The 26,957-nt window shown below is 47.4% G+C and overlaps 1 protein-coding gene and 1 long non-coding RNA gene across 10 annotated transcripts in view; one reads left to right on the forward strand and one right to left on the reverse strand.

Annotated features, from left to right (window-relative positions):
- Window positions 1-23,121, reverse strand: part of ZMYND8 (zinc finger MYND-type containing 8) — a 116,200-nt gene extending 93,079 nt beyond the window's left edge. For 3 of the 9 annotated variants that reach the window (XM_043885112.1, XM_043885110.1, XM_043885102.1), the window contains exons 1-3: window positions 22,984-23,120; window positions 22,024-22,259; window positions 13,171-13,241 (exon numbers count right to left, since the gene is read on the reverse strand). In XM_043885112.1, coding sequence (XP_043741047.1) covers window positions 13,171-13,241; window positions 22,024-22,037 — 85 coding nt within the window. In that variant the 5' untranslated portion in view covers window positions 22,038-22,259; window positions 22,984-23,120. Of the gene's footprint in view, window positions 1-13,170; window positions 13,244-17,071; window positions 17,092-20,793; window positions 20,865-21,573; window positions 21,593-21,731; window positions 21,834-22,023; window positions 22,260-22,983 lie in introns of those variants that run through there. The other 6 variants (XM_043885105.1, XM_043885111.1, XM_043885106.1 and 3 more) reach the window with 6 other exon arrangements.
- Window positions 23,122-23,761: 640 nt separating this feature from the next.
- Window positions 23,762-25,375, forward strand: LOC122681579. Its single transcript, XR_006337034.1, has 2 exons — window positions 23,762-24,019; window positions 24,498-25,375. It is a non-coding gene; the product is annotated as an uncharacterized LOC122681579 (long non-coding RNA).
- Window positions 25,376-26,957: the final 1,582 nt, after the last annotated feature.

Here is a 26,957-nt window from a genome sequence, read left to right on the forward strand (position 1 = left end):
CCACGGAAGAGCTAAGCCCATGCGCAACTATTAAGTCTGTGCTATACAGCCTGGGAGCTGCAACTACTGAAGTCTGTGCGTCCTAGAGCCTGTGCTTTGCAACAAGAGAAGCCAACACACCACGAAAGAGTAGCCCCTGCTCTCTGCAGCCAGAGAAAAGCCCGTGCAGCAACAAAGACCCAGCACAGTCAAAGTAAATAAAATTACTTTTTTAAAAAAAGCAAAGAAAATCCAATCAACCATTTCCTTCCCTTACTTAACTTTCTGTTTCTTGGAAGACAGTCTTCATTCAAAAAGCATTTATTGAGCAGCTACTACAAATCACTGGTTCAGTCACTAACTCAGTCACTAACTCTTGCAACCCCACGGACTGTAGCCCGCCAGGCTCGTCTGTCCATGGGATTCTCCAGGCAAGAATACTGGAGTGGGTTGCCATTCCCTTCTCCAGGGGATCTTCCCGACCCAGGAATTAAACCCAGGTCTCCTGCATTGCAGGCAGATTCTTTACCAACTGAGCTACGAGAGAAGCCAGTACTAGAAATCATTAGCCCCATATTAAAGAGGTAAGAAGACCTGGTCCCTGTTATCAGTTCAAGAGGAGATGCAAAGGGAAAAGAATTCAACAACAGAGGCTGAAGGCTGGGAAGAGGGTGGCCCAGCACATCCTGGATTCTTTTCCCCCAGCTAGTGCACCAAGATGCCAAAAAGCCTGGCAGAAAGGCAGTTCAGAGGAGCCTGGATAACAAATACCAATTGAGAAGATGGGAAGATAGCTGTGTTCTTTCTTTGCTGATCTTTTCAAAAAACAGCAAGCCCAGGAGAATCTAATCAAGTGAAATTTAAGACACTGATAGAATTGACTATTTTTTGAGCATGTTCTATGCTGAGCCAATCCGTAGCTAGGTTTTCCACCTACTACATCTAGCACGACGTATTCATGTATTGAGAGCTGTAATGCAGTGCCGTCCACCAGAACTTTCTATAGTGATGGCAACATTCCATATCTGTGCTGTCTACATATCTGGACAGCCTCTAGCCACGTGTGGCTACTGGGCACTTGCAATGTGACTCGTCCAACTGAAGAAGGAATTTTTATTTCAATTAGTATAAACTGAAACAGCCACAGAGTAGCTACCTAATCAGAGGAGCCTAGCTTTAGAAGCTCAATATACAACAGGCAAGGGAGGAAGTTCAGCAGGCAAGCGGGACCCTTCAGAATCCTCCACCCATGCCTAAGGGAAGAATCCGGTAGTAGCCTTCAAAGCATAATGATTCGGGGCCTAGAAATGTTTCTGGACTTGCCACCTCCAGCCTAGGTTGGAAATTTCTCAAACCTTCAGGATGTGTGAGAATGTCTGATCAGAGCGGATTACCATCCTGTCCTTTTCCTGGCCAATTTAGGAGACTTTCCAGGGTGATTTCTTTTTTTTTCCACCATGCTTGCAGCTTGCAGGATCTTAGTTCCCTGACCTGGGATCGAACTTGTACCCTCGGCAGTGAAAGCATGAAGTCCTAACCACTAGACAGACCACTAGGGAATTTCCCCAGGGTACATCCGACTTTGGAAGCTAAAGGAGGAGGTATATCTCCACTGTCAGAGGTATAAATGAAGGTTCCGCAAGAGGGGAGCCTGGGTCCCCGAGGACGTGGAGAAAACAGGTCCTTGGGGAGAGCAGCCTGGAAGGATGGACAAAGGTATGACCCGGCGAGGAACAGGAGGAAGCCAGCAGTCACATCACAGAACCAACACTGAGGTTGGGCAGGCTGAATAGGAGGGGCAGGTTCTGCGGGGACACTGACCAGAGCCCTGGAGAGGACAGATGGAGCAGGGCCTTGAATCTCGACTTAGGACTGGGGTCATCTTCAGGAGCCACCAGCAACCCAAAGCAGGCAAGCAAGACAATCACACTTGTGTTTGGAAAAGGGCCGATTACAAGTGGGCTTAATACCTGGGGAAGGAAAGAAATCAGAGGGAAGGGGGCCATTTCAAAGAGCCCTGTATCCCTGGGGGGAAAGACAGACAAGCCACCGATCGTTTCAGAGAGAGCAGAAATTTGAGCTTAGGTAATTATTTCCAGGCGCGGAAGATGCTGGAAACAAAGCCATCCACTCTAGCTGAAAGGCTGCTTTTACTTCCTTCTCCAGGAGAAAAGTTCTATCCACCTGGTAGACAAAGTAAAGTCATTCACTCATTCATTCAAAAGATATATTTATTGTGCTCCAACTGGAACAGGAACAAGTGGTGGTAAAACGGGCATTGGGGAAATGAGATGCACAAAAACAAAAGGCAGGACCCACCCCCACCTGGAGCCAGAGCATCCAGGGAAGGTAGGATGTTAGGAGAAAAAAGAGAGGGGAGGACCTTCCTTCAGAGGATCTGAAAAGATCAGTGTGGCTGGAGTAGAGAGAAAGGGGCACATGGAGGCAGGAGGCTGGAAAAGAGGGCAAGGCTCACACATAAGGATTTTAGGATTTTGCTCTTCATCCTAAAACCAAGAAGCGAGCCCTTAAGACTTTAAAGCAGGAGATGGTAGCTGAAAGAGAGGTTCCTTTTAGAAGGATCAGGAGGGTAGGGCAGATAAGAGATGGGAGCCCAATTAAAAGACTACTACAGGGACTTTCCTGGTGGTCCAGTGGCTAAGACGCCCCCACTTCCAATGCAGGAGGTACAAGCTTGGGGGAACTAAGATTCCACATGCTGCTGGGTGAAGCCAAAAAAAAAAAAAATCTATTACAGTTCACTGGTGATAACCTGAAGAAGAGTGATATGTACAATATATTATTGTAAGGAAGCAAAAAAAAGGCAAACGGATAGAAGAATCGAGGCTCAGTCCCACATCCCTGGCCTAGCCAACTGCCAGAGTCCTGGCTTATTCACCATGGTGCAGAAGCAGGTGTTCTGTTGGGGGAGCAGGAGGGAAGGTAAACAGTGAAGTCAGTTTGGGACATGTTGAGTTCAAGACGCCCATGAGCAACAGGTCGACAGTCAGGTAGGTAGCTAGCCCTCTGCGTCATAACTCAAGAGACATCTAGGCTGGAAGTAAGATATTCGTGAGTCATAAAGCCACAGATGTGGGCGAGATCACCCAGGAAAAGAACATGCTGGGCAAGATGAGGAACCAAGCTTTCAGCGACGCCAACACTTAGCGGTGGGGAGAAGAGGAGCCGGGGAAATCAGAGGAAAAGCACAAGAAGAGGCAGGTTCCAGGAGAAGAATGATCAGCAGTGTCCACTGCCTCCTCTAGATCAGGACACGAAGCGCTGACAACCACCCACTGGAGTCTACAGGAAGCCCGGCGGGAACTGGTAACATGGAGCGTCTGGGTGGATGCCACCACGGAGCTGGCAGAACAAAGCAGGAAGTAAGGAAACCAAGACCTAAGTACTGACGCTCCTTTTACCAAATTTGGCTGTGGAGAGGCCAGAAAAAGGAGAAACACTAACAGGAGAGATGCAGGGTCAAGAGAGGAAATGTGGAAGAGACCTGCGCGTGTTCAAAAATCTGTACATTCCTCAAAAGGCGAAACACAGAGCTACCCTATAACCACAGAGCTACCATAACCACACTCCGAGGTCTACATCTGAGAGAAATGAAAACATACATCCACGTAAAAACTTGCCCATGAATGTTTATGGCACCGTTCTTCATGACAGCCAAAAAAAGGAAACAACTCAACTCTGTCAACAGATAAATGGATAAATAAAACAAAATGTGACAATGGAATAACACAATGGAACATTATTCAGTCATAAAAAGGAATCAAGGAGTGGTATGAGGGGACTTCCCTGGTGATCCAGTGGTTGAGAGTCCACGTACCCAATACAAGGGGCTAGGGTGCAATCCCTGGGTCAGGGAACTAGATCCCACATGCTGCAACTAAGAAGTTCACATGCCACAAAGTTGCTTGCCACAACTAAGACTCAGCACAGCCTTAAAATAAGCAAATAATTTTTTTTTAAAGTGGTATGTGCTACAATATGAACAAGCATAAGAACATTAATATACAAGTAAGAAGTCAGACATGAATGTTCACATACTAAACGATTCCATCTATATGAAATGATCCAGATAAGCAAATCCAGAGAGGAAGAAAGCAGGTTAGTGGTTACCAGGGGCTGGGATAAATGGGTGATAAATGGGGAGTTACTGCTAACGGGTCAGGGATTTTTTACTGGGGTGATGAAAATGTTCCAAAATAAGACTGTGATGATTCACCGAACAAAGCTTCCCTGGTAGCTCAGCGGTAAAAGAATTCACCTGCCAATGCAGGAAATGAGGGTCTGATCCCTGGGTCGGGAAGGTCCCCGGGAGAAGGAAATGGCGATGCACTCCAGTACTCCTGCCTGGGAAATCCCATGAACAGAGGAGCCTGGCGGGCCACAGTCCATTGGGTTGCAGAAGAGCTGGACACGACTGAAGGACTAAACAAGATGATCACTGAACAATTCTGTGACTGGATTAAAAAAACCTGTTGCTGGGAATTCCCTGGTGATCCAGTGGTTAGGACACTGTGTTTTCACTGTGTTTTCAGCACCAAAGGCACTGGTTCGATCCCTAGTCAGAGAACTAAGATCCCACATGCTGCGCAAATCGGCCAAACATAATAATAATAATTTAAAAATAAAAACCACGTTACTGTTCCCTTTGAAACGCTCGATCTCTGGGTTCCAGGAAAGCTGAAGGTAGGACAGAATTGGGGGGGGGGGGGCAGTAGTGAGTGCCGGGGGGCCTATAACACTGCACTCACCCCCACTCACCCGGACTCTGAGATGTGGGCTTGACAAGCTTGCTCCCCTCAAGTTAATCGTCAAGGGGCCTCCACCAATGGAGCAAAGTGAAATAACTACTCTTTGAAACTTTCAAGCAAAAAAAAAAAAAAAAGTGCTAGGATCTCTAAAAGGCCTCAGACCTAGAATGTTAACTCTAGAGGCACTGGGAGGAGAAAAAGGAGAGATGGTTCTTTTGAAACTAAGGTTGAAAATGGTCCATTGTAGATCACAGTCTTCGGAACAACAGCAGTCATATAAACATGTAACGTAGGTCAGGCTTCAAAAACGGGGCAAATGCAAGGTTTTCCACGAGTGAACCACGAAGATAAATTGCACAGAAGGTGCTGACAGGATTCCATGAACAGATTGCACCGAGGCTCTGCGGGCCAAGAGAAGGTAGAAGGTTTCTCATTCAGAAAGCCATATCCGACATTCTCAAGAGTTGCAGGATATTTTAGACCTTGTTGGGAGAGGAACAATCTGGTAGGTTATCTAACTCGCAAATCAATTCCTTCCACCGCACAGTACATGGATGGCACTTCTCGGGCTGGAGGAAACGTGAAAGAGCCAAAATTGAGTTAAAAATACTGATGCTCATTTTTGAAAAGAAATATTCTCAGCACTTCAGCCTCGCACTGTGATTTAAAGGGTGTTTACGGTTATATTTTCTTAAAGTTTCCTTGGGGAAAAAAAAAGAATGATACAAGGTCTCTATCTGAGAGCCGTCCTCATAAACAGTCCCTTTGTGAAACAAGCTTAATTTACATACAACAGTGAGAACGAGGATCCTGTACTAATTAAGGTCTGGGGCTGGTTAGCAAATTGCTGTAATTGTATATTCTCCAGCTTCCTGTCTTGGAAAACATATTCATACCGAGGCAAATCTCAGCAAGAATGATACTGTTCAAGACTTTAATATCTCGGGCTTCCGTTGCATCTGTGCATGGTTTCCAAGTGGCTCGTTCCCTTGTGCGGGTGACATTACACAGACATTTTTAAAAAATGGTTTCAGCTTTGGCAGCCTGGCATCCGCACACCACAATCATTACTGCAAAATGCACACATAGCAGGATCAAGATGCAGGCAGCCCAAACAGGGGAGCCTTTGTACAGGGAGCCGTGAGCTCCCAGAGTCCATCATTTTTCAGACTTTAAGTCCCTGTCCTTGGAGGAGCTTATTCTGACTCCTACGTCACATGGCTAAAATCCTGCAATGAACTGTGCTGGGTCCAGTCTCCTGCAGAGAGTGCAAACCCACAACTCTCCCACCACTTGTGACCCGGAGACGTGTTCTGTTGGGTTCATGCATGGTCTTTCAGAAACTGGGCTACACGGATCACAATTCTAAATCAGGCATTTTTACAGGAGGCGGGCGGGGAGGGGAATAAAATCCCAGCTGGTGACATCAAATGAGACATATTCCTGTTCCTGCTTTGTTCAACGATCAGATGGAGGCACCCTACCCCTTTAGAACAGACAGTCTCCCACCCACTAAAGGCCTTGAAACCCTGGATAACCTGCTGGCCCCTATGGACATCTCACCCAGGATCCTGGGGGCAGAGCTCATGACTAAGTACAAAGGTTTAAGATCAATGATAAAACCTAACCTCTCTTCTCTACTCCTCCACTTCATTAATCCCTCTGAGCTTCAGTTTCCTGAACTATAAAATGGGAATAACAACACACCTGTAACACGGCATTATTAAGAGAATCAAACGAAGTAATTTACATCTAATACTTGACACCTAGTAAGTACTCAGGAAAACAGCAGCTAGGCAAACACACTTGGCACCTCGACAGTTCTTCCGAGTTTTGCTCTAGCATCTTTCAGCAGATCATTACCCCCGGACACAAATGTCAACCTGACATCTTGAAAGTGCGAAAGCTTTGTCTCCTGAGAACTAAAACGCTCCAGTAAATGCCAGGGCTGGCATTATGGCAATGACTGGCTTGGGAATTATTCAGTTAATAAGTGAGTATGTGTCAGGGGGAAGAGGGTGCACAAATTGAGTTAGAGAATCTGAAAGGTTGTACAAACTAGACATAGGAACAGAATGAAAGGATTCTGAGCCAATTACTGTTAGGGTTCCTAAGTTTCTCCAGGACAGTTCAGGGTCTCCTCTCCACCCACAAGGAGGGCATGATGCTGCCAGTTTCCCAAGATGCCCAATGGTCCTCACCCTCTTTGAGGAATAATCTCTGCCCCAGTGAGGGCAACCCAGGGGGGTCCAAGTATCTAGTACTGGCCCTTCCTCGGCCAAAGGAAAAAATATGACACCAGGTAAGGACTCTCCCTGGAGACTCTGACCTATTGATCTGAAGAGACTGTCCATTTAGCTTCACTCCCCAGAGCAGCCCTGGGCCTCCAGCCACTCCATCGAGCCCATGAGGCCACTGACCACCTTCCAGTCCATCCCTTCCCTGCTCCAATGAACCCAAGCTGGCTTCCGCTGCTCACGACAAGAGAACCCCGATCTGACGGTATAGGGTAGGGGCTGAAGCGTGAATTTCCCAAACCGTAAGAAAAGCAGGCTAGAGGAACAAGTGTGTGTTCACGGAGCCCACAGCCTCACAATGTGGATTTCAAATCATAGGGACTAAGAGAGAGAAGGCTTAACTCCTGCCTTTGCAAGCGGGTCACATTTGGACCAGGCTAACTTTAGCTCTCAGGGTCCCAGCAACCCAGTATCATAACTCCAGGCCTTTCTTTGTGTATGCGGTTTCCTCACCTAACCCCAGAGGCTCTATCAGAAGGCTTCTCGAGACATAGAACCAGCCAGTCCTCTGGCCATCCGATCACCCTGGAGGCTGGGAGCTCGGCTCCACACAAGGAAAGCCATCCAAGGCAGTCCCTGGGGAGAGGAGAAGGCCTCCCTCAAAACCAGGTACCCCTTCCCCTCCCAATTCCCCACCAGAACAGGGCTCCAAAGGTCCTGAGAAAATCAGTCCAAATGTCTCAGAGGACAGGATGCCTGTCCTGAACATACCCACCGGGCTGACCTATACAATTCTCTTTTTCAACTGAAGTACAAATTTTTATTGATTTATGTTATATTAAATTCAAGTATATAGCATTTCAATTCAGTATTTTTACAGATTATACCCCATTATGACAAACTGACTGTCATTCCCTGTGCTATGTGCATATCCTTATTGTTAATCTATTTCATATATAGTGGTCTGTAGCTCTTAATCCCATACCCCTACGTTGCCCATGTATATATTCCACATATAAGTGATATCATACAGTACTTGTCTTTGATTTACCTTGCTAAGCCAAATATTGTCTAGGTCCATCCATGTTGCTGCAATTTCATTCTTTTTTAAAATGAAATTTCATTCTTTTTTATAGCAGAGTAATATTCGATTGTATATATACATCTTCTTTATCCCTTCTTCTGTTGATGGACACTTGAGTTGCTTCCATAGCTCAGCTATTGTAAATAGTGCTGCTACAAACATCAGGGCGCATGTGTCTTTTCAAATTACAACACACAACCAGGACTGGAACTGCTGTAACACAGTAGTTCTATTTTTAGTTTCTTTGAGAAATCACCATACTATTTTCCATAGTGGCTGCACCAATTTACCATCCCACCAATAATGCAGCAAGGGTTTCCTTTTCCCCACACCCTCGCCAATTCTCATCATTTGTACACGCTTTGATGACGGCCATTCCGAAAGGTATGAGGTGATCTCTTATTGTTAAAGTTTTGATTTGCATCTCTCTGATATTTGCCACGCTGAGCATCTTCCCGCATGCCCAAAGGTCATCTGTGTGTTTTCTTTGGGAAAACGTCTATTCAGGTCTTCAGCCCACTTGTTGATTGAGTTGTTTGTTTTCTGATATTGGGCTTTATAAACTGTTTATATATTTTGGATTATACAATTCTTCATTAACCACCTCCATGCCCTCTTCCTGGAGACTGGAAGCAGGGAAAGAAGAACTTGCTGAGTAAGGCTTCTACCTGATAGGCTTATCAACACAAGTGTATCCTTCCTCAGCTGATTCTAATCATGGTTAACACATCCATGCACTAGCCATGTCCCTGGCACTGTTCTGGGTGCTCTGCGCATGTGAGCAAATTTAATCTCCACCATAACCCTCTGTTCTTATCACCCCCCATGCACAAGGGGAAACTGAGCCATAAAGAAGAGCCCAGCGAGGCAGAGGGCAGCCAGAATGCAAGCTCAGGGAGTCCGACTCTAGAAGCCCGGTTTTCCTAAACCTCCGGGCCATCCTGCCTCTCAGACGGAAGGGAAAGGCTGACAGTGGTGGTGTGGGCCCTGGAGAGAGAAGGGGCCTACGACATAGCATAGGAGACCATCAACAAAGAAATAAATAAAAGTGTAATATCGTGGACAAGGGCTATGAAGAGCTTCTGAAATGCCATGAATGTTCAACTATCTTGATCTGGGCCATGGTTCCACAAGTGTACACACATGTTAAAGTGCACGAGGCTGAATGCTGAACATAAGATTTTAAATGGGGGATTCCCTGGTGGTCCAGGGGCTAGGACTCCACGCTTCCAATGAAGGGAGCCTGGGTTCAATCCCTGGTCAGAGAACTAGACCCCACATGCTGCAGCTAAGAGTTCACGTGCCCTGCAACTAAAGATCCTACATGCTACAACTAAGATCTGGTAGAGCCAAATAAACAAAAAATTTTTTTAACGATTTTAAATGTAACAGAAAGTGGTAAGGGATGGCAAATGGTAGGAGCCACTTCTCACTGTGAGAGTGGGAGACCAGAGATAAGTAAGGACAGAAAGCCAGAAGGATCCAGGTGGCAATGGATCAGAATCAGAGACAACTGTAGGAACTCAATTTAACACAGATACAGATAGAAATACTTATAGACGTGCCCACATGTAGGTTCCCACACACATATGTGTTTCTTCACTCTGCCAGCTGAAAAGACCTAGAAGCAAAGACACCTCAGTAGCAATGAGCACAACCAGCACCCAGATCTTGGTTTCTAAAGCCCTTCTCCAATAACAAACAGGGCCTTAGGGAAATGGCTAATTCTAGGCAGAAGATACATACAAGGTGAGCCTATGTGGTGGTGGTGGTTCAGTCGCTAAGTCGTGTGTGACTCTTTGAGACCCCATGGTCCACCAGGCTCCTCTGTCCATGGGATTTCCCAGTCGAGGATACTGGAGTCGGTGGCCAATTCCTTCTCCAAGGGATCTTCCCGACCCAGGGATTGAACCTGCGGCTCCTGAACTGCAGGCAGCGTCCTACTGTACGCTGAGCCGCTAAGGAAGACCCAGACAAGCCTAAAGCATCCTAGAAACGCCGAGAGCACTTCTGCAGCGGCAGAAAGTAAAACAGTATTCAATCAATTAACTGATCAACCAACAATGATGTCAAAGAGACACAGGAGCCAGCTGAAAGTGCTGGCCAAAGCTGGAACAATCTGAGCAACAGAATAAGTAAGTAGTACTGAACCCAGTGTATGAAACAGTTTAGTCCCTGCTGATATAAATAAATGGCTGAACAAATACATGAGAAAAACAAGACAAATCTCCCATACAGAAGAACACAAAATACTTTATGTAGATATTCTGGCCTTCGGGAGATGGGGCGTGTCTCCCCACTCTTAAATGTGGGCTGGGCACTGTGACTTCCTTCCAAAAAGGAAGGGGAAAAACCTGACAAACATCCCCTTGGCCAAGTGACCAAGGTCAACATCACCAGTGATGAATTATATTCACAATACATACCCTTGATATAATGTGATGAAAACAGCATTTTAAAGCCTTCCTCTCAGAATCACATAATTCCAGTCTACTCCAGTCCAACCACGAGAAAAAATATTATCCCCAAATGAGGATCATCCTACAAAATACCGCCAGACTAGCAAAGCCATCAAAAACAAGGAAGATCTAACAAACTGTCACAGCCAAGAGGATTCTAAGGAGACACATTAGTTCAATGTCATGTGGGATCCTGGGTGGGGTCTTGGAACAGAAAAGGGATCTCAGTGGGAAAAACTAAGGAAATTTGAATGAAGCAATTCATTGCTTAGTAGGGAAAAACTAAGGAAATCTGAAAGAAGCACACCAATTCGTTAATTGTGACATATGGACCAGACCAATATATGGTATTAATAACAGAGGGGAAACAGTGCGTGTAACTATGTGTGTGTGCATGGGGGCAGGAGGTGATATGGGAACACTGCTTATCCAGAAACCTAAAAACTGCTCTAAAATGAGGTTTATTTTGAAAACATATCAGAAAACGATGGAATGGCTCCGTGGACTGGGTGGCCACCGAAGGCCTCCCTGAGGAGACAATGTCTGAGATGGCTCTGAGATGAGAACTAGGCAGCAGGACCCAGGGGGGCATGCTCCCAGCAAAGGGCCCCCAGAAGAAGACGGAGCAGGGAGGAAGAGCGGGGAGCTCCAGTGAGGTCAGATGCACAGAGTCCTGAAGGGCTCAGGCCAGGCAGGTCGGTCCCAGTGACTTCAGACTGGAGCCTGAGGGCGCTGGAAGGGCAGTGGAGGGACTCAACAAGAGCAGACGGATCTGATGGAACGTATTTTTCCAAGACCACCCTGGCTGCTGTCAGGAGAAGATGGGGCCAGGCAGATTAAGCAAGAAGGACGGTGATGATCCCGGAATGGTCACACCTCGGGCAGCCCAGACATAGGATGAAGGGCCAGGAACGTCCAGGGGTCTGCAAGAAGATGAGCAGTGGGGTCTCCACACGCACAGGGACGGGCCTGAGCAGGCTGATAGTCCCCAGTTTGGACCCTTTTGGAGAACGACTGGGTTCCAGGCCCTTCTGGGCCCTGAGTGCTAGAGAAGGAAGCACCTCCTTGGAGTCACGCCTCGATTTGGTCTGATCCCATCCTACACTTAGGACCTGGGAGACATTACCACTCGGAGCCTCAGTTTCCTCATCTGTAAAATGGTAAGAGAAGACTCCCACACCTTCCCAGGGTAAGAAAAGACTCCTGGAACCTCCAAGCACAGCCTGCATAAACGCCCCCAGCAAGTGTTATCTTTACAAGAGAAGCCCAAGGTGGAAGGACTCTTGGAATCTAACCCAACAACCCATTTTACAGATAAGAAAACTGAGCAGCAGAGCCAGAAAAGTGTCTAAGTGATCCACAGGGCAAGGACGAAGAGCCCGGCCTCCAGCTCCCATTCTCTTGAGTTTCTTCTCCAGTCAGTTTTGACCACAACAGGGGAGCAGCGACCTGCTTCCCCATCAGCAGTTGTCTCCAGACACCTTTTGTTCAGAGTCCCCTGCAGCTCTGCTGCTGGTCTAGCCAGAGCTGGGTGGGGGCTGTGGTGAAGGGCAGCAGGCCTTAGACTGGGCCTTGTCTCCCTCCCAACATCCTCTTCCCGCTCCCCAGGCACTGCCCACCCACCCGGGCAGCCTGGCCCGCCCACCTAAAGCCACCCCTCCTCTTTGAACCAGGCCCAGACCCCGTCAGGCTGGCCAGACCCAACAACAGCCACCACGAGCTGACCCTCATCATTGCCCAGAATGACAGGCTGTCTTATAAAAATCCTCAAAAAGCTCTGCTGTCCCAAATGCCTTCATGGAACCACATTTTGTGAAGCTCTTGAGCTGGAGAGGAGTCTTTCTGGCCGAGTCCGTACTCATCCTCTGTCTAGCCCTTCCCGCCGCCCCCAGCACAGGGACCCAGTGACATGTCGAATGTGTAACAACATCACGAAACAACCACTTAGTTTGGAGACGAGCATTTTCATCAGCCTTCTAAAAGCACCCGAAGGCAATGTGGGTAAGTGCTTCCTTACTGGGAAACCTCGTAAAATCTCACACAGACCAAACGAAAAGTTATCAATACCACAATTAGGAGATCTTTGAGGTGCTCTACCACAGGATTGAACAGAAGCGCACACCCATGTTTTCTCTGACTTGCAAAATTCTAACACTGGCCCCAGCATTCCAGGAGGTCCTAACATTTTCCTTTACTCACTAACCAAGACCACAGTTTTCCAGGAAGTGGATCACCTTCGTTCCACCTTCACGATTCCAAAGAGACCTTTTATTAAAATCGGAAACCAAGAAGCAGCTAGAGATGCCCGTTGCTTCTAGAACATGCTTTATTTAAATTTACTCCCAAAAGTCACCCTGCAGAGAGCTAGCCAGCCATCCTCAGTCATGACACACACCACGTAAAATTGACTATCGGGACAATTCCCAACAGGTCAGAACACCTACCCAGACATGCAAGGAAAAGAAAATCAGGAGGAGATTTCTCTATAAATGAGGTTCATCCATCAAAGGCGCCAACCTCTTAAAATGGGAGGAGTGTTGCAACCTCGGCTCATAAGCCACACTTGACTGCACTACAACAAGAAAAAGGAATTCCAATTTCCTCCTCTGCTCTGGAATAGATAATACAAGGTTTTTACTTACCTTTGGAGCGGGTAGAAATATCCATGCCCTCTACCACCTCCTGTTCTGTTTTTATTTCCTCTTCAGCCAAGCTGAAACAGAGCAAATTATGTTCACGTTTTAGGTAGACTGAGAACTTGCCCCATGGGGGCATTTATTCAGAAGTTCTAACAACAAAGCCACCTTTTTAAGACAATCCCCCCATCCTTAGATGAGGCAGGGGGAAAGAAACCCACATCTGATTTCAAACGAAGTGTTAAGATTCCTATAGGGTTTTTTTTAAATACTAGTTTGTTCTTGAAGTCAAATGACTATTCCAGTTGTCATGCTATTGGGGGATGCAAAAGGCTTTTTTTAAATGAGACACACAGTTACAATCTACCGGCCCTAGACCAATGAAAACCCAGCCTCCAAGTAAGTAAGTTTCTTGTTAACACTGGGTTCAGGCTGGAGATGGTTTTCAGGGTACCTGGAGTTCTGATCTCTTGAGTTCTGCAAGGCAAAGAATATCTTTGCAGACCTCCCTGCTAAATCTTAAAATTCCCTGATGAGGCAGGAACGTGAAAATATATACATTAAATCACAAAGTAGAAAAATAAGCCTAGGCTAGAAGCAGAAGGCTTGGCTTCAAAACATTTAAACCACCAGCATTTAGCCCAGGAATTAAGATTGGGGTCTCCACACTCCCAGCCCCTGGGATGTTTCTTCTCTACAGCAGGCATGGCTTAGAGAAAGCATTCAGCACTCTTCTGAGCTGTGACTAATTATCTCCCCCCCACCCCCCCACCAAAGTGGAATGAGGAAGGATTATTTAAAAGACAAGCTGAGAGTCGGGGGTTGGGACAAGAAGTAGGGAAAACCAGGCCCCGTCACCAGAATCTTCTCTCCCTCTCTTGGCCGGAATTCTCCCCAGCTGAACAAAGTGCAGGTCATTTCCATTCTTCCCATGGACACACATACACCTCTCAGGCCAAGCCAGGAAAGATCTGCTTTTAAAAGTGCCAACTATTTGAGGTGCTGGAACTTTCCAAGCATTCAGCTGACAGCGAAGTGATAAGAATCTGAGCAATTATTCTAGATGCATTTCCATCAGACTGTGGTTCAACAAGAAGAAATCAGTGCATCTCCAACTGAGATGGCTGAAATTTTCTGGAAGACTCAAGAGCCAGGACAGGAGGGAGGCTGGGTAAGGCAGGAAGAATCAGAATGTCCCGCCTGTGTTTCATTGTCTGGGACAGTGATGAGACAAAAGAGAAGTCCCAAATGGCTTGGAACCTCAGGGTGAGATGGAGATGCATTTAGGAGAGTTCTGTTTGATGAGACTAGATAGAAAAAGGAAGAGCTGAAAGCTCAGGATTAAGTTAGAAGAACTCGGAGGCCTCCAACTTCACTGGTCTCAGCAAAGAGAAGAAAAAGAAAGATAGTTTCCTTTTAAACCAGAATATTAACACATTTAGGCCTCTGATATCAAACCCCGTTGACAATTTCATTCACACTGCATCTGTAGGGAAAGCTTGGGACACAAACCACCAAAGAAACAACGGACATGTTGTCACAAGCGGTTTTCGTCAGAAGCCAGCGCCTCTGAAATTTAAACACGTCGCTAACATGCAATAATAGAACAGTGATTTGTGGCAGGTGATTTTAGCACGGGTACTTTTTCTTCCAACTTAAGAGGCAAACATTCTCAACTTCGAAACACACCCCCCTGCATACAACATACCCAGACTGTCAAATGGATGCTGCTGATGGTTTCTTGCTTGGGGTGACTGGAAATAAATTTTAACAGAAAGCCCCAGGCGGTCCCTTCAGAAAGGGGGAAAATGGTCAGCTTCAAAAGCACAAAGAGCAACCTTGATCTTTCGAGCAACTAGAATTCTGTTCCCCTCTCTAGCACGAAGTATGTGAAATACTAAACTTCTTGAAACTGATCCCATATTTTGAGTGATGGAGGAAACGCTAATCTGGTATCCAACCAAAATGCTCGGTGGTGAAAAGAAACAATTATGCATTTACAGAGCCTACCCGCCCCCCCCCCCCACCCCAAACCCACTTGAAGGATTTCTGCAGTGATGAAAACATTCAAAGGTGTATTGATCAAGGAGGAGGGCTGCATTCAAGAGAACAATTATTTGGCTTGTAACAGCCTAGAGGAGGCTGAATACTTCAGGGAGGAAAGCTGCTGAAAGGCTAAGAAAATGCAAACTAGCAAAGGGGTGGCTATTTGCTGCAGAGTTTAAGATAATCAATGCTGGAGCAGAAAAGAGGGAAAAGAAAGTTAAGCTGTTTTATCTTTCCAAGTATTACAAAGTGGGCACCATAATCACCTAACTCTAGCAACAGCACCACCAGCTTCAGCCAAGGATTTGAAGGACAACAATTTCAGAAAACCATCTTTTTCACAGATCAGCAACCCATCCTTCCAAAGGGAACTCATACATGCACATGCATGCACGCACACACGCGCACACACACACACACACACAATAACTTGTAGTTGACTAAAGGAAACTGCAATGTCTATGCATTTAAAGGGGGAAAAAAAAAATTCATTTACAAAAGCAAAGACCAGAATGCAAAATTAGTCATTTTGAATAGCCACATCTAAAGGGACTTCCTTTTTTCTACACCACTGATCTCATTTTTTTTTTTTTTTTTTTTTGCTTTTTTGGTTTAGTGTTAAGTACTAGTATGTTGTTAGGTGAGGGGAAAAATATGAATATTACATCAAAAGTAGTGGTGAGAAAAGATTTGTACCTGTCTGAATGCCCCACAGACCTCGGTCAATTTAGGTTAAGAACTGTTCAGTCATTTGGAGGGAAAAAAAAACAGTCAAATAATAACTTAAGAAAAAGAGGCTACACGTCTGGAGAAAAGACGTTGAACTCTTGTCATTAACACATTAAAGTCTTACAAAATACACAGCATTTTTCCTTCCATATCTGCTAGCTTCCAGCAACCCCGATTATTTAAATCCAAAACAATGGAACAAGCAGTCCTTGTTTCAAACTGACATTACTTTTTTTTTTTTTTTAGATCGGCTGGGGGCCTGCTAAGGGAAAGAGTAAAATTAGCTAAAAATCAAACAACAGCCTCTCAGCCCAACAGGAAAATACACCACCGACTAGTTGTATATACTGTATGCTCCCCACCACCATCCCCTCTTGCACTCACAGGTTCGCCTAAGTCACTTGCCCCTGGATTTCACACACTGATACATTTCAGGCAATTAAAGAAGAAATAACCAGCGCCTGCACAGACAACCAAGACCATCCCATCCCGCCCAGAAAGAATAAAAGATTTCTCCCCCAATGCCTGAGCAAGAAAACCTCTGCTTACTTAACCTGCATGCACTGGAAAAGAGCAATTAAAAGTTGCAGATGAACTGCACCTCCAGGATGTTTTAAGCCTTCTGATTATTAATTCTGAAGACTCAAGGCTGGTCCGTAATTCCCAGGAATCCCATCCCCTCCACACTTCCAGGAGAGAGAGAGAAAAGAGAAAAATAGCTAGTTTGGATAGAAAACTGCCTGGAAACACAATGCCCAGATATTTCTTTTCCCCAAGTGCCCTTACTATTTGACTTTTAACCAAGAATATCTAACCCCTCTAAGAATATATAACCAGCATGCACAAGACTCTGGGTCTACAGCTGAGGACCATCACACAGCAATTCAAGAATCATGCAATCATTAGAAAGGACTTTTCCTTCAGCTTTTTACTTTCATTCAAAATACCAAACTGGTCCAGGCTGTAAGAAATATTTCATCCCCAAGACACAAACATCTTTCCTCTTCCAGATCACAAAAGAGGGAATATCAAAATTCAAACACCATGCTTCCCTAAATCTGCAATTAATTTCTTTAAAAATGGGGGGGCGGGGGAGGGAGGGAATGGTTAGCAGCTTTATATAAGCACTCACCTAAAACAGGCAGAGTCATCGGGAGCTAAGCTATTTATGCAGGATTCTTAAAATGGCGTCTGGCAACACTGCCTCATTCCTGTATTGAAGCTAAAATGGTAGCAGTTTGTTCAATAGCTGTAGCTCTGGCTTAAGCAGCCTTGCTAGTTTCAAAGCCACCTTCCTAAATATCAGAACTAGGAAAAAGCTCAACCAAAGGACACCAACAACCCAACGTTTAGAGGCTTAAAAAAAAATCTGCAGTGACAGGGGGAGTTTGTGAAGTCACAGGTTCCTAAGGAAAACCCTTCTCTTTCAGATCCTGAGCCTTCAACGTGAGGCTCTACAGTGAGGCCCCCTTACCCTCGAATTAGGTGGGTGGAAGGTTAGGACTCGGGCAGCCCTGTGGCATAAAGTGCAGACAAGACAGGTGTCTGTGCAGACAACAAAAATCTTAAAAGGGCGCAGGCTGGGGAGGGGGAAAGAAGCCCATTCCCCCTTGCTGGTAGATTAGAAGCCAGCCTTGCATCCCTACCAAAGAGGAGCTGGGGAAAATGAAAAGTGCTTCCAGGGCAGCAGGCATCTGAAGGGCTGTACCCCAGTCTGAGGCCAAAGGAAAATAAAAAGGCTGTTTAATAAGCCTGGAAACGGCCCCCCAACACCCAGCCAGTCCTAAGACAGTTAACATCAACGAAAGACAATCCGAGTCTGCAGAGGAGACAACAGGAAAACCTCCCCCTTAGCCAAGGCGCAGAAGAATACTCACAAATTAATTTTTGTCCACCCCCAACAGAGCCCTCAAAATTAACCATGGGTTTGGCAAAACCTGCTTTCACAGGCCGAGCTAAGAGCCTCATAGTGGATAATGTAATTTACGGTTACAGGTCTGAGCATGGCCTCAGAGTTTTCAAGGTGACTGTTTTGGAGCTTCAGGAGAGAAAGGAGGGCAGAGTGCCCAACGCTGTGCCAGAGCGAGGACGGGCGGCTGGCTCCTGGCCGGCCGGTAGGTAGGTAATCTTGATGAGGAGGGACAGGCTGGCAGCCCAGTTCGCTGCACGGCTGAAATGGCTCCTGCCTGCTTGTTTATCAGTAAGCAGAGTGGGGTGGAGGGGGAAGGGCAGCCATAGCCTTAGCAACCTGAAGCCAAGAGTGAATCCTTACTTGTTTCTGCCTTTGCAGGCAAGGCAAGGGCTGGCTTGCTACACTGACTGTCCCTTCCTCCTTCTCTGCGGTGGGGTGACCAAGGCACTTTTGCAGGTATCTTTCTTTTCAGGGTCAAAGCAGAGGCAAAGCCAGACTAGGCTTCCCAGCTGACAAATGTTTGTGGCCTCTGCCCAGAAGACAGAAGGGGAAAAGGAGGCAAGAGAAACAAAGAGATCACACACATGAGAAGTGGCTGGACTTTGCAAAAAAGAAAAACCTACCTTTGCCTTCAGGTTTTTCTAGGCTGCTGTCACCCCGCTTTCTGAAAGAGTGACTCATTCCCCCCCCACCCCCACCTCTCCTGTTTAAGACCTGAAGCCATTTCCCTACTGTTCTCCCCTGGTAAGAAAAAGGGGAATGTTTTGTTTAAAAGAAAAGGGGTAACAAGAAAGAAAAAAGAAAAAAAAAAAAACTATTGTTTTCATCTCTAATTTATAATCCAGGAGGCCCCATTGTTGCTTTTCTTTCCGACTCAAATCTTTGAGCTGTTAATTATAAAAGTAACTAGACTCAGCTTCAGCAGGCAAACCATGTTACTGCGCAGCAATTAGAAAAACTCTGTAGAAAGTTTACTGAGTGATTATATATAATTAATTCTTAGTTACAGACAGAACACTGACCATTTTCTGGAGCTCATAAAAGCAGTTACTCCCCCTCCCCCACACGAATGCCACTTAATTTCCCAAAGCAGAAAGTGAATCCATCCTGGAGGGTCTTGAAGGGGAGAAAAAAAAAGAGGGAGAGAGAGGAATCAAAAGCTCCAGTGTGTCTGTGTTTGTTCCTTGCAGCTGTGCATCCTCTTTGGGGATTGAGGAGGCAGAAGGAAAAAGGAAAACAGCCCAACGGTTCTGTTCCTCCCTCTGCAATTTACAAATGTGGCAGAGAGAACCCGTCTACCTTGATGTAAAAAAGAAAAGGTGAGGGGAGGGAGATGCCCTAGGCATGGAACCTAGGAGACGCTTCAGCTCAGCGGACCTCCTTTTCCTAAAAGGAACAAAGATGGTAGAAATTTCCAGAAGGCCTGATCTGGGTCCGGCCACTGCAATTGTCAATCTGTAACCTTTCCTCCAAGTCTATTGGTCCAAAAGCTGGAAAGAGAAAGCCCATTGGGCTGCACTGCGAGCCAGCCCCGCTGCCTCTTACCTAGTCCTGCTGCAATGCAGACATTTATTTACCCCCACCCCCCACCCCGAGTGAAAACTGGAAAACAACACTACTTTGAGAGCAATTAACTTTTTACAGACTCATGTCTGCTGCTTGGCCACAGTACCAGAGGCAAGAGGCTGGCGTGGTCCAGGGCTGAGAACTTGCTGGGGCTGCACATCTGAAAACAGATCTTGGCTTTGCAAACCTGTGGGAGCCATTTTAATGCAAGCTTTTGGAGGACAAATGCCCTGCCCTTAGGTTTCCTTCCAGCCCAACAAATACACCATTATGCAAGCACTGACGGCAAGAAACCAGCAGTCTTGTGATTAGATACTGCTCCTATGAACCTCAATATGTAATTTTCATTTACAGCCAGGAGATAAGAACAAAGAAAAGAGCTAAAGTGTCTGAACTTTCTGGTGTGGGGTAGAAGCACACAGTTCTAAGTACGTTACATCATTAACGGCCTGTCTCTTTACTCTGAGAAGCTGGCCTGTTTTACACAGACTTCTCTCAAGCTTAGACTGAGGTACATTCCTCGTTATTAAATGACCTTTTTCCAATGGGTTCTCAAAGGTGGGTTGCTGAACACCACTTTAAAAGAAAGATTATTGACTCCATAAAGATGGCACAATACAGCAACTGAATATACTTCCAGCTTTTACAGTCCTGGATTGGTCTCCAGGCTGGAAATGTATGAAGTGAACGTCTAGGGAAATACTGAGGCAAACAAGAAGCTACTTTTTTCACTCTGAAGTTCTAGCTGCAGCCTTGAGAGATCAAGGGGAAATGTAAAAAGTGAGAAATAAATCAGAAGTAAAGGCAGGCGTGCATACAGATGTGTAGGGCAGGCTTGGAAAAAGGCCGGGTCTGGGATGTACTGAATCCTGAATCAGACCAAGTTTGGCGGTGGGTGGGATTTTTACAGACATGTTAAGTATCTTAAAACATAAGTACTGACACCACCCCCCCACACACACCACCACCACCCCCAGCTCCTCCCCCCAACCCCCTGCCTTGAAGGCTCTGTGACTCTAACACCAAGCAGTTTCCTTACATTTCACAAGCAGATTACCTCCCCAGAGTTTTCTACTTAATATCCAAACAAACCCAATTCAAGGTCTCCAGTCAAGTCACAATGAACTGAACAATTTCTCCCTGTCTGAGGGTAAACAGGAAGTATAATCTTCAATCCTAGCCCCAGGTTATCAGGAAAAACAGTGGATTCAAACAGTCACCTGAAATCAAGACTCTATTTAAAAGCCCTCCTTGGGTTCCTGCTCATAAAAAAAAGGCCCCCAGCGGCTCGAGCCAAGACCCCCCTGTTACAAACAGACCCCAAATGTTCGCCAAACTCTTTATACATGGTCACAGAAATGGATTGCTTTACTTACCCAACAAATGTTCAAGCAACCGTCTCATTTTTCCACAGTTAAGAAGAGAGAACAGGCTGGCAGATTTGGGACTTGATCAAAAAGGAAATTTTTTTAAACAGTTACACGGGATTATTAAAAACACACACACAACAACAACACCACAACCCAACCACTGAATATGGAATGCTGTCATGAGCCACAGACATGATTTTATTTCCTCTGCACTCTATCACACAGGAGGACAGGATGATACAATGTAAAAGGAAAGGAGAATGAAAAAGCAGCAGAAAGGATACATGAGTTCACTGAAAACCATGCAAGAGGAGAAAGCTAAGGGATTCAAAAGACTCCTCTGATTTATTGCAGGATGTTGTCCAACATCTCTCCCCCCACAACCTCCTACACTCCCCCCCACCCCCAATCCCCATCCCTACTCCAAAAACTTCCTCCAAAGCCTAGAAAACACTTTCAGAAACATTTGCTGGCTGTAGGCTGGCTTTGCAGAAGAACACTCTGTATCAACAGAAGTCAGGAAAAAAGGCTGAACAATGTAGTTTCAAGTGAAGAAACCCTGCAGGAAGAGAAAAGACCATAGGGAGACACCACCACCCACCTAGGCCCCAGGACCTAGGATCTGTCCTTAGCACTGCTCTTCTGCTGAGGCCTTTGGTTCTTTTTCAAACACACGTCCTCTCTGGTCAGCACTGAGTCCAGCCTTCCCAGCACCTCTTTGGAGGTAAACTTGCCTGCTTTGCTGTCTGCCATGAGCTCTCCTTGGAGGGGAGCCTGCTTGCTTACCTTCCATTTTCTTTCCCCAGCAGGCATGTGACACAAGAGAAGACAATAGTGCAGGGTGGGGGTGGGGGGGGGGGAACTGCTCAGAGAGAGAGAGAGAGAGAGAAAGAGAGAGGAGGGAGGAAGGAAGGAAAAAAAAAAAGCTTCTTTTTTGGCAATACCAGGATCTAGCTTCACACTCTTCTAGAAACACCATGTCCTGGTGGAAGGAAAGGTTTGCCAGGCCCTTGCCAGTTTGCAAAATCGAGCTCTGGCTAATGGCTACTTAGCCATGTGACCCAAGAAAGCAAAAAAAAAAAAAAAAAAAAATTTTCTCTCTAAACAGTTCCAAGTTAAGCTAAGTGCTGTGGGGTGAGTGTGGCACGGCCAGCCACAAGAAATCACACGGCTCGCCCACAAATGCGGATGCCTCAGAGGGAGGGGGAGAAAAGATGGTTAAAAAGTCGAGCTTACCTCTGTGGATGCATTGTTAACACTGTGTAATGTCAATACTTATAAAACATGGAGGACAGGCTCCTAGTTCTCACAGAAAAAGGGTTTGGCACTTCGGCTTGATGATCTGGCCGCCTCATGAAAGCGCACCCCCGATTGGCTGCCCCGGCAAATCGGAGTGTAAGGCGGCCGCGGATTGGCTGAGACACTTCCTGAGCGATTATCTTTGTGAGGCTCTGGTGAGCAAGAGAGCCATCCTGTGCATAGAGAAAGACAGGCTAAGCTAGGCCTTTTGCAGCAAGAAAAACTGAGGAAAGGGGCCCCCAGACGCCCTTCTCCCACACCCTGACTAGATTTCCCGGCGCGGGCAAACCAGTGCAGCCAGCCTGACCTGCTCCAGCAGAGCCTGAGGCCCGCAGGCCACGGGCAGGAGAGTTTTGGGGGGTGAGCTGGTAGGACTCAACCTCATCTGCCCCCTCAGAAACGGCTCTGTCTCGCTGGGAGGAAGGCTGACCCTTTTCTGGAACAATCCAGCAGAATGTTCTGCCCCCCACCCGCGCGGGGGGTCGGGGGGAGAGTGGGGAGTGATGGCTGTAGGGAGGGGAGGCCCAGGAAAAGGGCCCAGGGGCAAGAGAAAGAGGCTGGAAGGCAGGCCTCTGGGCAAACCAGACAGGCGAGGAGAGCCCCCCCACCCCACCCCAAAATCGCCCCAGAGCAGCCATGGGCTTCTCAGAGGCCAGAGGACTCAGGCTGCCAGGGGAGGAGGGGAAACCGAGTGGTCAAAGTTTGCATCGTCATTGTCCGAATGCCTCCTCTGGACAAAGCAGGCCAGGGAGGCCACTTGTCCCCCGGCCCAGAATCTAACCTCTCACCACCCCCACCGCCCCCGCCAGCCAGAACTCAAAGGAAAAACCAAAATGGTTTCCAGCCTCCCTGCCAGGATGCCAGGGCCCCCACCCCCACCCCCACCTCCGTCCTTACCCTAAGAAAAGCCAAAGGCGCTCCTAGCAGGCCACATGCCTACATCTACAAACTTCCCTTCCCCTCCCCGGCCCCCTCCCCCACGGCTGAGGCCTGCTAAACCTGTCAGTTAAACAAAAATCTGACTTCCGTATTAGTCTGCGATGGCTTCAGCTTCCTGCCTATTAACCCTCTCTCGGACTCCGGGCCTGGCTGGGAAGAACTAGGCCCCGAGATCGCAGAAAAGGCCTGTGGAAAAATACCAGCGGCAGCTCCCCCGGCAGATGCAGAAAGAGAGAGAGAGAGAGAGAGAGTGAGCGAGCCGCTGTCTCTCTCGCCTTGGCTTCCCAAGGAGGCGTGTACCTTCTGAATCCAGGGCACAGGCAGTGCCTCCCGGGCTGAGAAGCCATTTAAATCCAGAGGGAGAAAGAAAGATGTCAAACTCAGCCCAGGAACAAGAACCCCCATTATTAGTCAGGCCTACACCCACTGCTTAGACCTTCCTGCCACAATCAGCCTTGTATGGTGGTGCTCGGGAAACTGGGCCCTCGCTGGGCAGACAGATCCCATGAGCTTTATTAAGGACTCTTGCTTAAATTTATTCCCACAGAGAACAGCTTCTTTGGGTCCCCAAAGGCAGACGGAATGGCTGTTTCACACTCAGCCTTACCTTGGCAGTCCCCCACCACCACCACCTCCACTGTATCTGTGGCCCTGCTCCCCAGTAAAATATTAACTAGCGTTTCAGAACCGCTTATAATTCCACCCATCTCAACAGTATTAGGAGGTCTCTGCCTGTTTCCTCTGTCAATCTGCCTTTGTCGTGGGTCTGTAGCCTGAGGAAGAAAAAGCAGATCCAAAAAAGGATCTTAAAACATTCGGTGCTCGCTTGCTTCTTCTTTTTTTTCTTTTTTAAGACAAGGTGCTTAATGTAGAAGGTTTTTTTTAAAAGAAAAAAAAGAAAGAAAGAAACAGCAAGCTGGAACAACAGAAACTAAACACCGTTCTTAAGAGGCTGGAGAAATCTTCCAGAGGTGACGCAGCCATATGCCAGGAGGTAAAAACCATAGCCCAGGAAAGTCTCCCCTTCTCCTAAAATTAGGACTTGCGACCTTTCTGCTTCCTCCCCGTGCAGTGCCACAGAGAAAGCGGTGGAGCTGAGGGCCTGCTCGCCCTGCCCCCGCTCCCGCCCCCATGGACAACAGATGCCCACCGCGTGTACATCAATTCTTCCTGGCCGGGAATCCACCCCAGCACACTGTATATGGCAGGGGCAGGGCCCGGGCTGTTTGAAAAGGGAGGGGATTTTTGTGGTTGCATTTTAGGCTACAGAGGCCAAGATGCAGGGAGGGACACCTCCACAAAGGTCTAGCACTCAGGACAACAGGCTGGGCCTAAGGAAGGGAGGGGCCCCCTCTTCCTGGGGGTGGAACTGGGTACCGGGAGACCAAAGAGAGGGTGGGTGAGGGGGGCTGTGGGGGCCGCGGACAGGAGGCCTGAGCTGATCAGACTGTGCTCTCCCTCCCTCCCGGCAGTGTGGGCAGGGGCCCCCCACCGCTGTCCCTGAAGGAACACTATCTGTGTCCGTGGGTGCTGCTTTGCGGAGGGGAGACAAGCAGGACGACGAGTTTGTGGCGGATCTCCCAAACAGCTCACTTCCCGAGCGGACGACGAGGAAATAAAATACAGCGCTGGTTCGCGTGGTGGATTTTAACCCCGGATTAAAACTGGTTGCATAAGCAGCTGCAGCATCCTCCCCCTCCCCCCTGCCCCCCCACCCCGATCACTTGATCACTTGAAATGTTTTCTGGGGCAAAGAGCAGGAAGCTGCTGGCTTATTCTGGCAGCTCCACTCTGTTTGAGGAATGCTGCTGGCATTCAAGTAGGTCTGAGGTTATCTGGAAAACAGCAATTCGGCTGGGGACAGAGACAAAGGTATGGTGGCAGATGGAATCCTGGGAGGGACGCGGATTGAAAAAGGAAGCCCAGGGCAGGCCTACTAAGGGCCAGTTCCCAGGGTTTGATGGAATGTGGCTGATAAGCAGGGAATAAAGAAAACCAAATGCTGCTGGCTTCAATCGAGAGATTACCCAGTGGGCCCCTCTCAAACCCCCCACTGCACAGAGTAATCTCAGCAGCTTCTGCATGCTCGCCCTGGGCCTGGCGCTGGCTAAATCAGCATTTTACACAGACTGACTCCATGAAGTGGGGAGCATTGTTTGAGAGCTGGAACTGAGCCCAGAGAGGTGAAGTGAACTGCCCAGCATCACACAGCAAGCCAGTGCTGGAGGTCAGATTCCCAACCCAGTGAAGACGTCATATCCCTAAACCCTGTACTTGTGCCTGCCTCTAAAGAAAAGAAAGAAGCTGAACGAAGCAGAGCAGAAACAAGGTTAAAATCTACCAACGGTGACTGCATGCTCTGTGTTTTCTTTTAGGAGTTTGACTTCTTTGAGACTGTTTTAAGTACTGAATAATGAAACTGGGAGACCTTTAGGTCAGAATCATTCAAAGCCTCAGAGAAAGCTCCTCTCTCCCTACAAACCTTCAACAAGATGTCCAGGGTGACACGTTGCCAACTCTAAAATCAGAAATATAAAAATCCCTGGAAATCAGCTTTTCTTAAAAGGGTGGTTTTGCCCCCCAGGGGATAGGTAGCAATGTCTGGAGACCTTGGGGCAGTCACAGTGCGGGGGAGAGGTGCTCTTGGCATCCAGTGGGTAGAGACCTGGGATGTGGCTAAATATCCTACCGCATGCAGGACAGCCCCCAGCAAGGACTTACGTGATCTAACTGTCCACTGCACCAAGGTGGGAAACCTTGGCTTAAAGGGGGGGAAGAAAAATCCAACCATTGTACTTCTGGATAGCAAAGCCAGCACAGGCCTAAACAAGCAGATTTCGTGGTGATACAAATAAGCCAGGAGCTAGTAAGAACAAATGAAACCATGTCTCTTTTAATATTTCCAGGAGACAGAGAGATTCTGGGGATAGAATCTGGCTGAAGGAAGCCAGAGTGTCTCAGTGACAAAGCTGAGGGCCTCCGAGGAGAGCAAAGGGTTGACCTCAGCCCCCTTCCCCAGGCTTCTTATTGGCCCAGACCTGGCCCCACTGAAATGGCCCGCAGCCAGGCAAGCAGCAGGAGCGACCGCCTCTGCAAGCTGCATCCCAAGATAGTCTGTTGGGCTGACTATGAAAATAAGCACCCTTGGAGTTATCTGCCTCCAGCGAGCAGCAGGCCTCCCTGTCCGTTACGTGAAACGGCCAGGACCGAGGCCGGGAAATGTCTTAAATATCTTGGTTTGTCTTGTTCCCTTCTGGCCAATTGAAACCAAGGCCAACTTCGGGCACGGAAACAGAAAAGTTCACTTTCAGAGCATGAAGCTGACCGAGTCATGTTACAGCCATAAAGAGGCAATTAGGATTCGGTCCCCTACCTCGGGGAAGAGGGGTCCTCTAGAAGGTTTTCTTCATTTTGTTTTGTTTTCTTCTTCTTCTTTCTAGAAGGGATTGGCAGGATTACGCTCATGGAGGGAGGAGGGAAGGAAGGGCAGGTGGAGAGGGGGAGGGGATGGTACTTGACCATCAGGCAGATGGTGGCAGTGTGGGTGGGCAGAGAGGTAATGGATGCAAGAGAACAAAAAATCAAAATCAGGAAGATTCAGGACCTCCTCTGACCTGCTCTTTTTATTTCCTAGCAATTACCGTTACGGAAAGAAGAGCACATTTTTTTTTTTTTAAGAGCACATATTTATATGCTCTGTTTCCATCTCCCACTAGACCAGTGCCAGTGTCTGGAGACGTTGCAGGTTGTCACACATGGAGGGAGGGAGGCGATGCCACCGCATCGAGAGGGTAAAGATCAAGGATGCTGCTAGGTGTCCTAGAGTGCCCGGGACAAGCCCCCACAGCAGAGCAAGCCAGCCCCAGAGTCTCCAGGGCTGACGCTGAGAAACCCTGCATTAGCCTGAGAGCTTCTACACGGCAAAGATCTGG

This window comes from Cervus elaphus, chromosome 23, assembly GCF_910594005.1.
Source record: "Cervus elaphus chromosome 23, mCerEla1.1, whole genome shotgun sequence".
Lineage (NCBI taxonomy): Eukaryota > Metazoa > Chordata > Mammalia > Artiodactyla > Cervidae > Cervus > Cervus elaphus.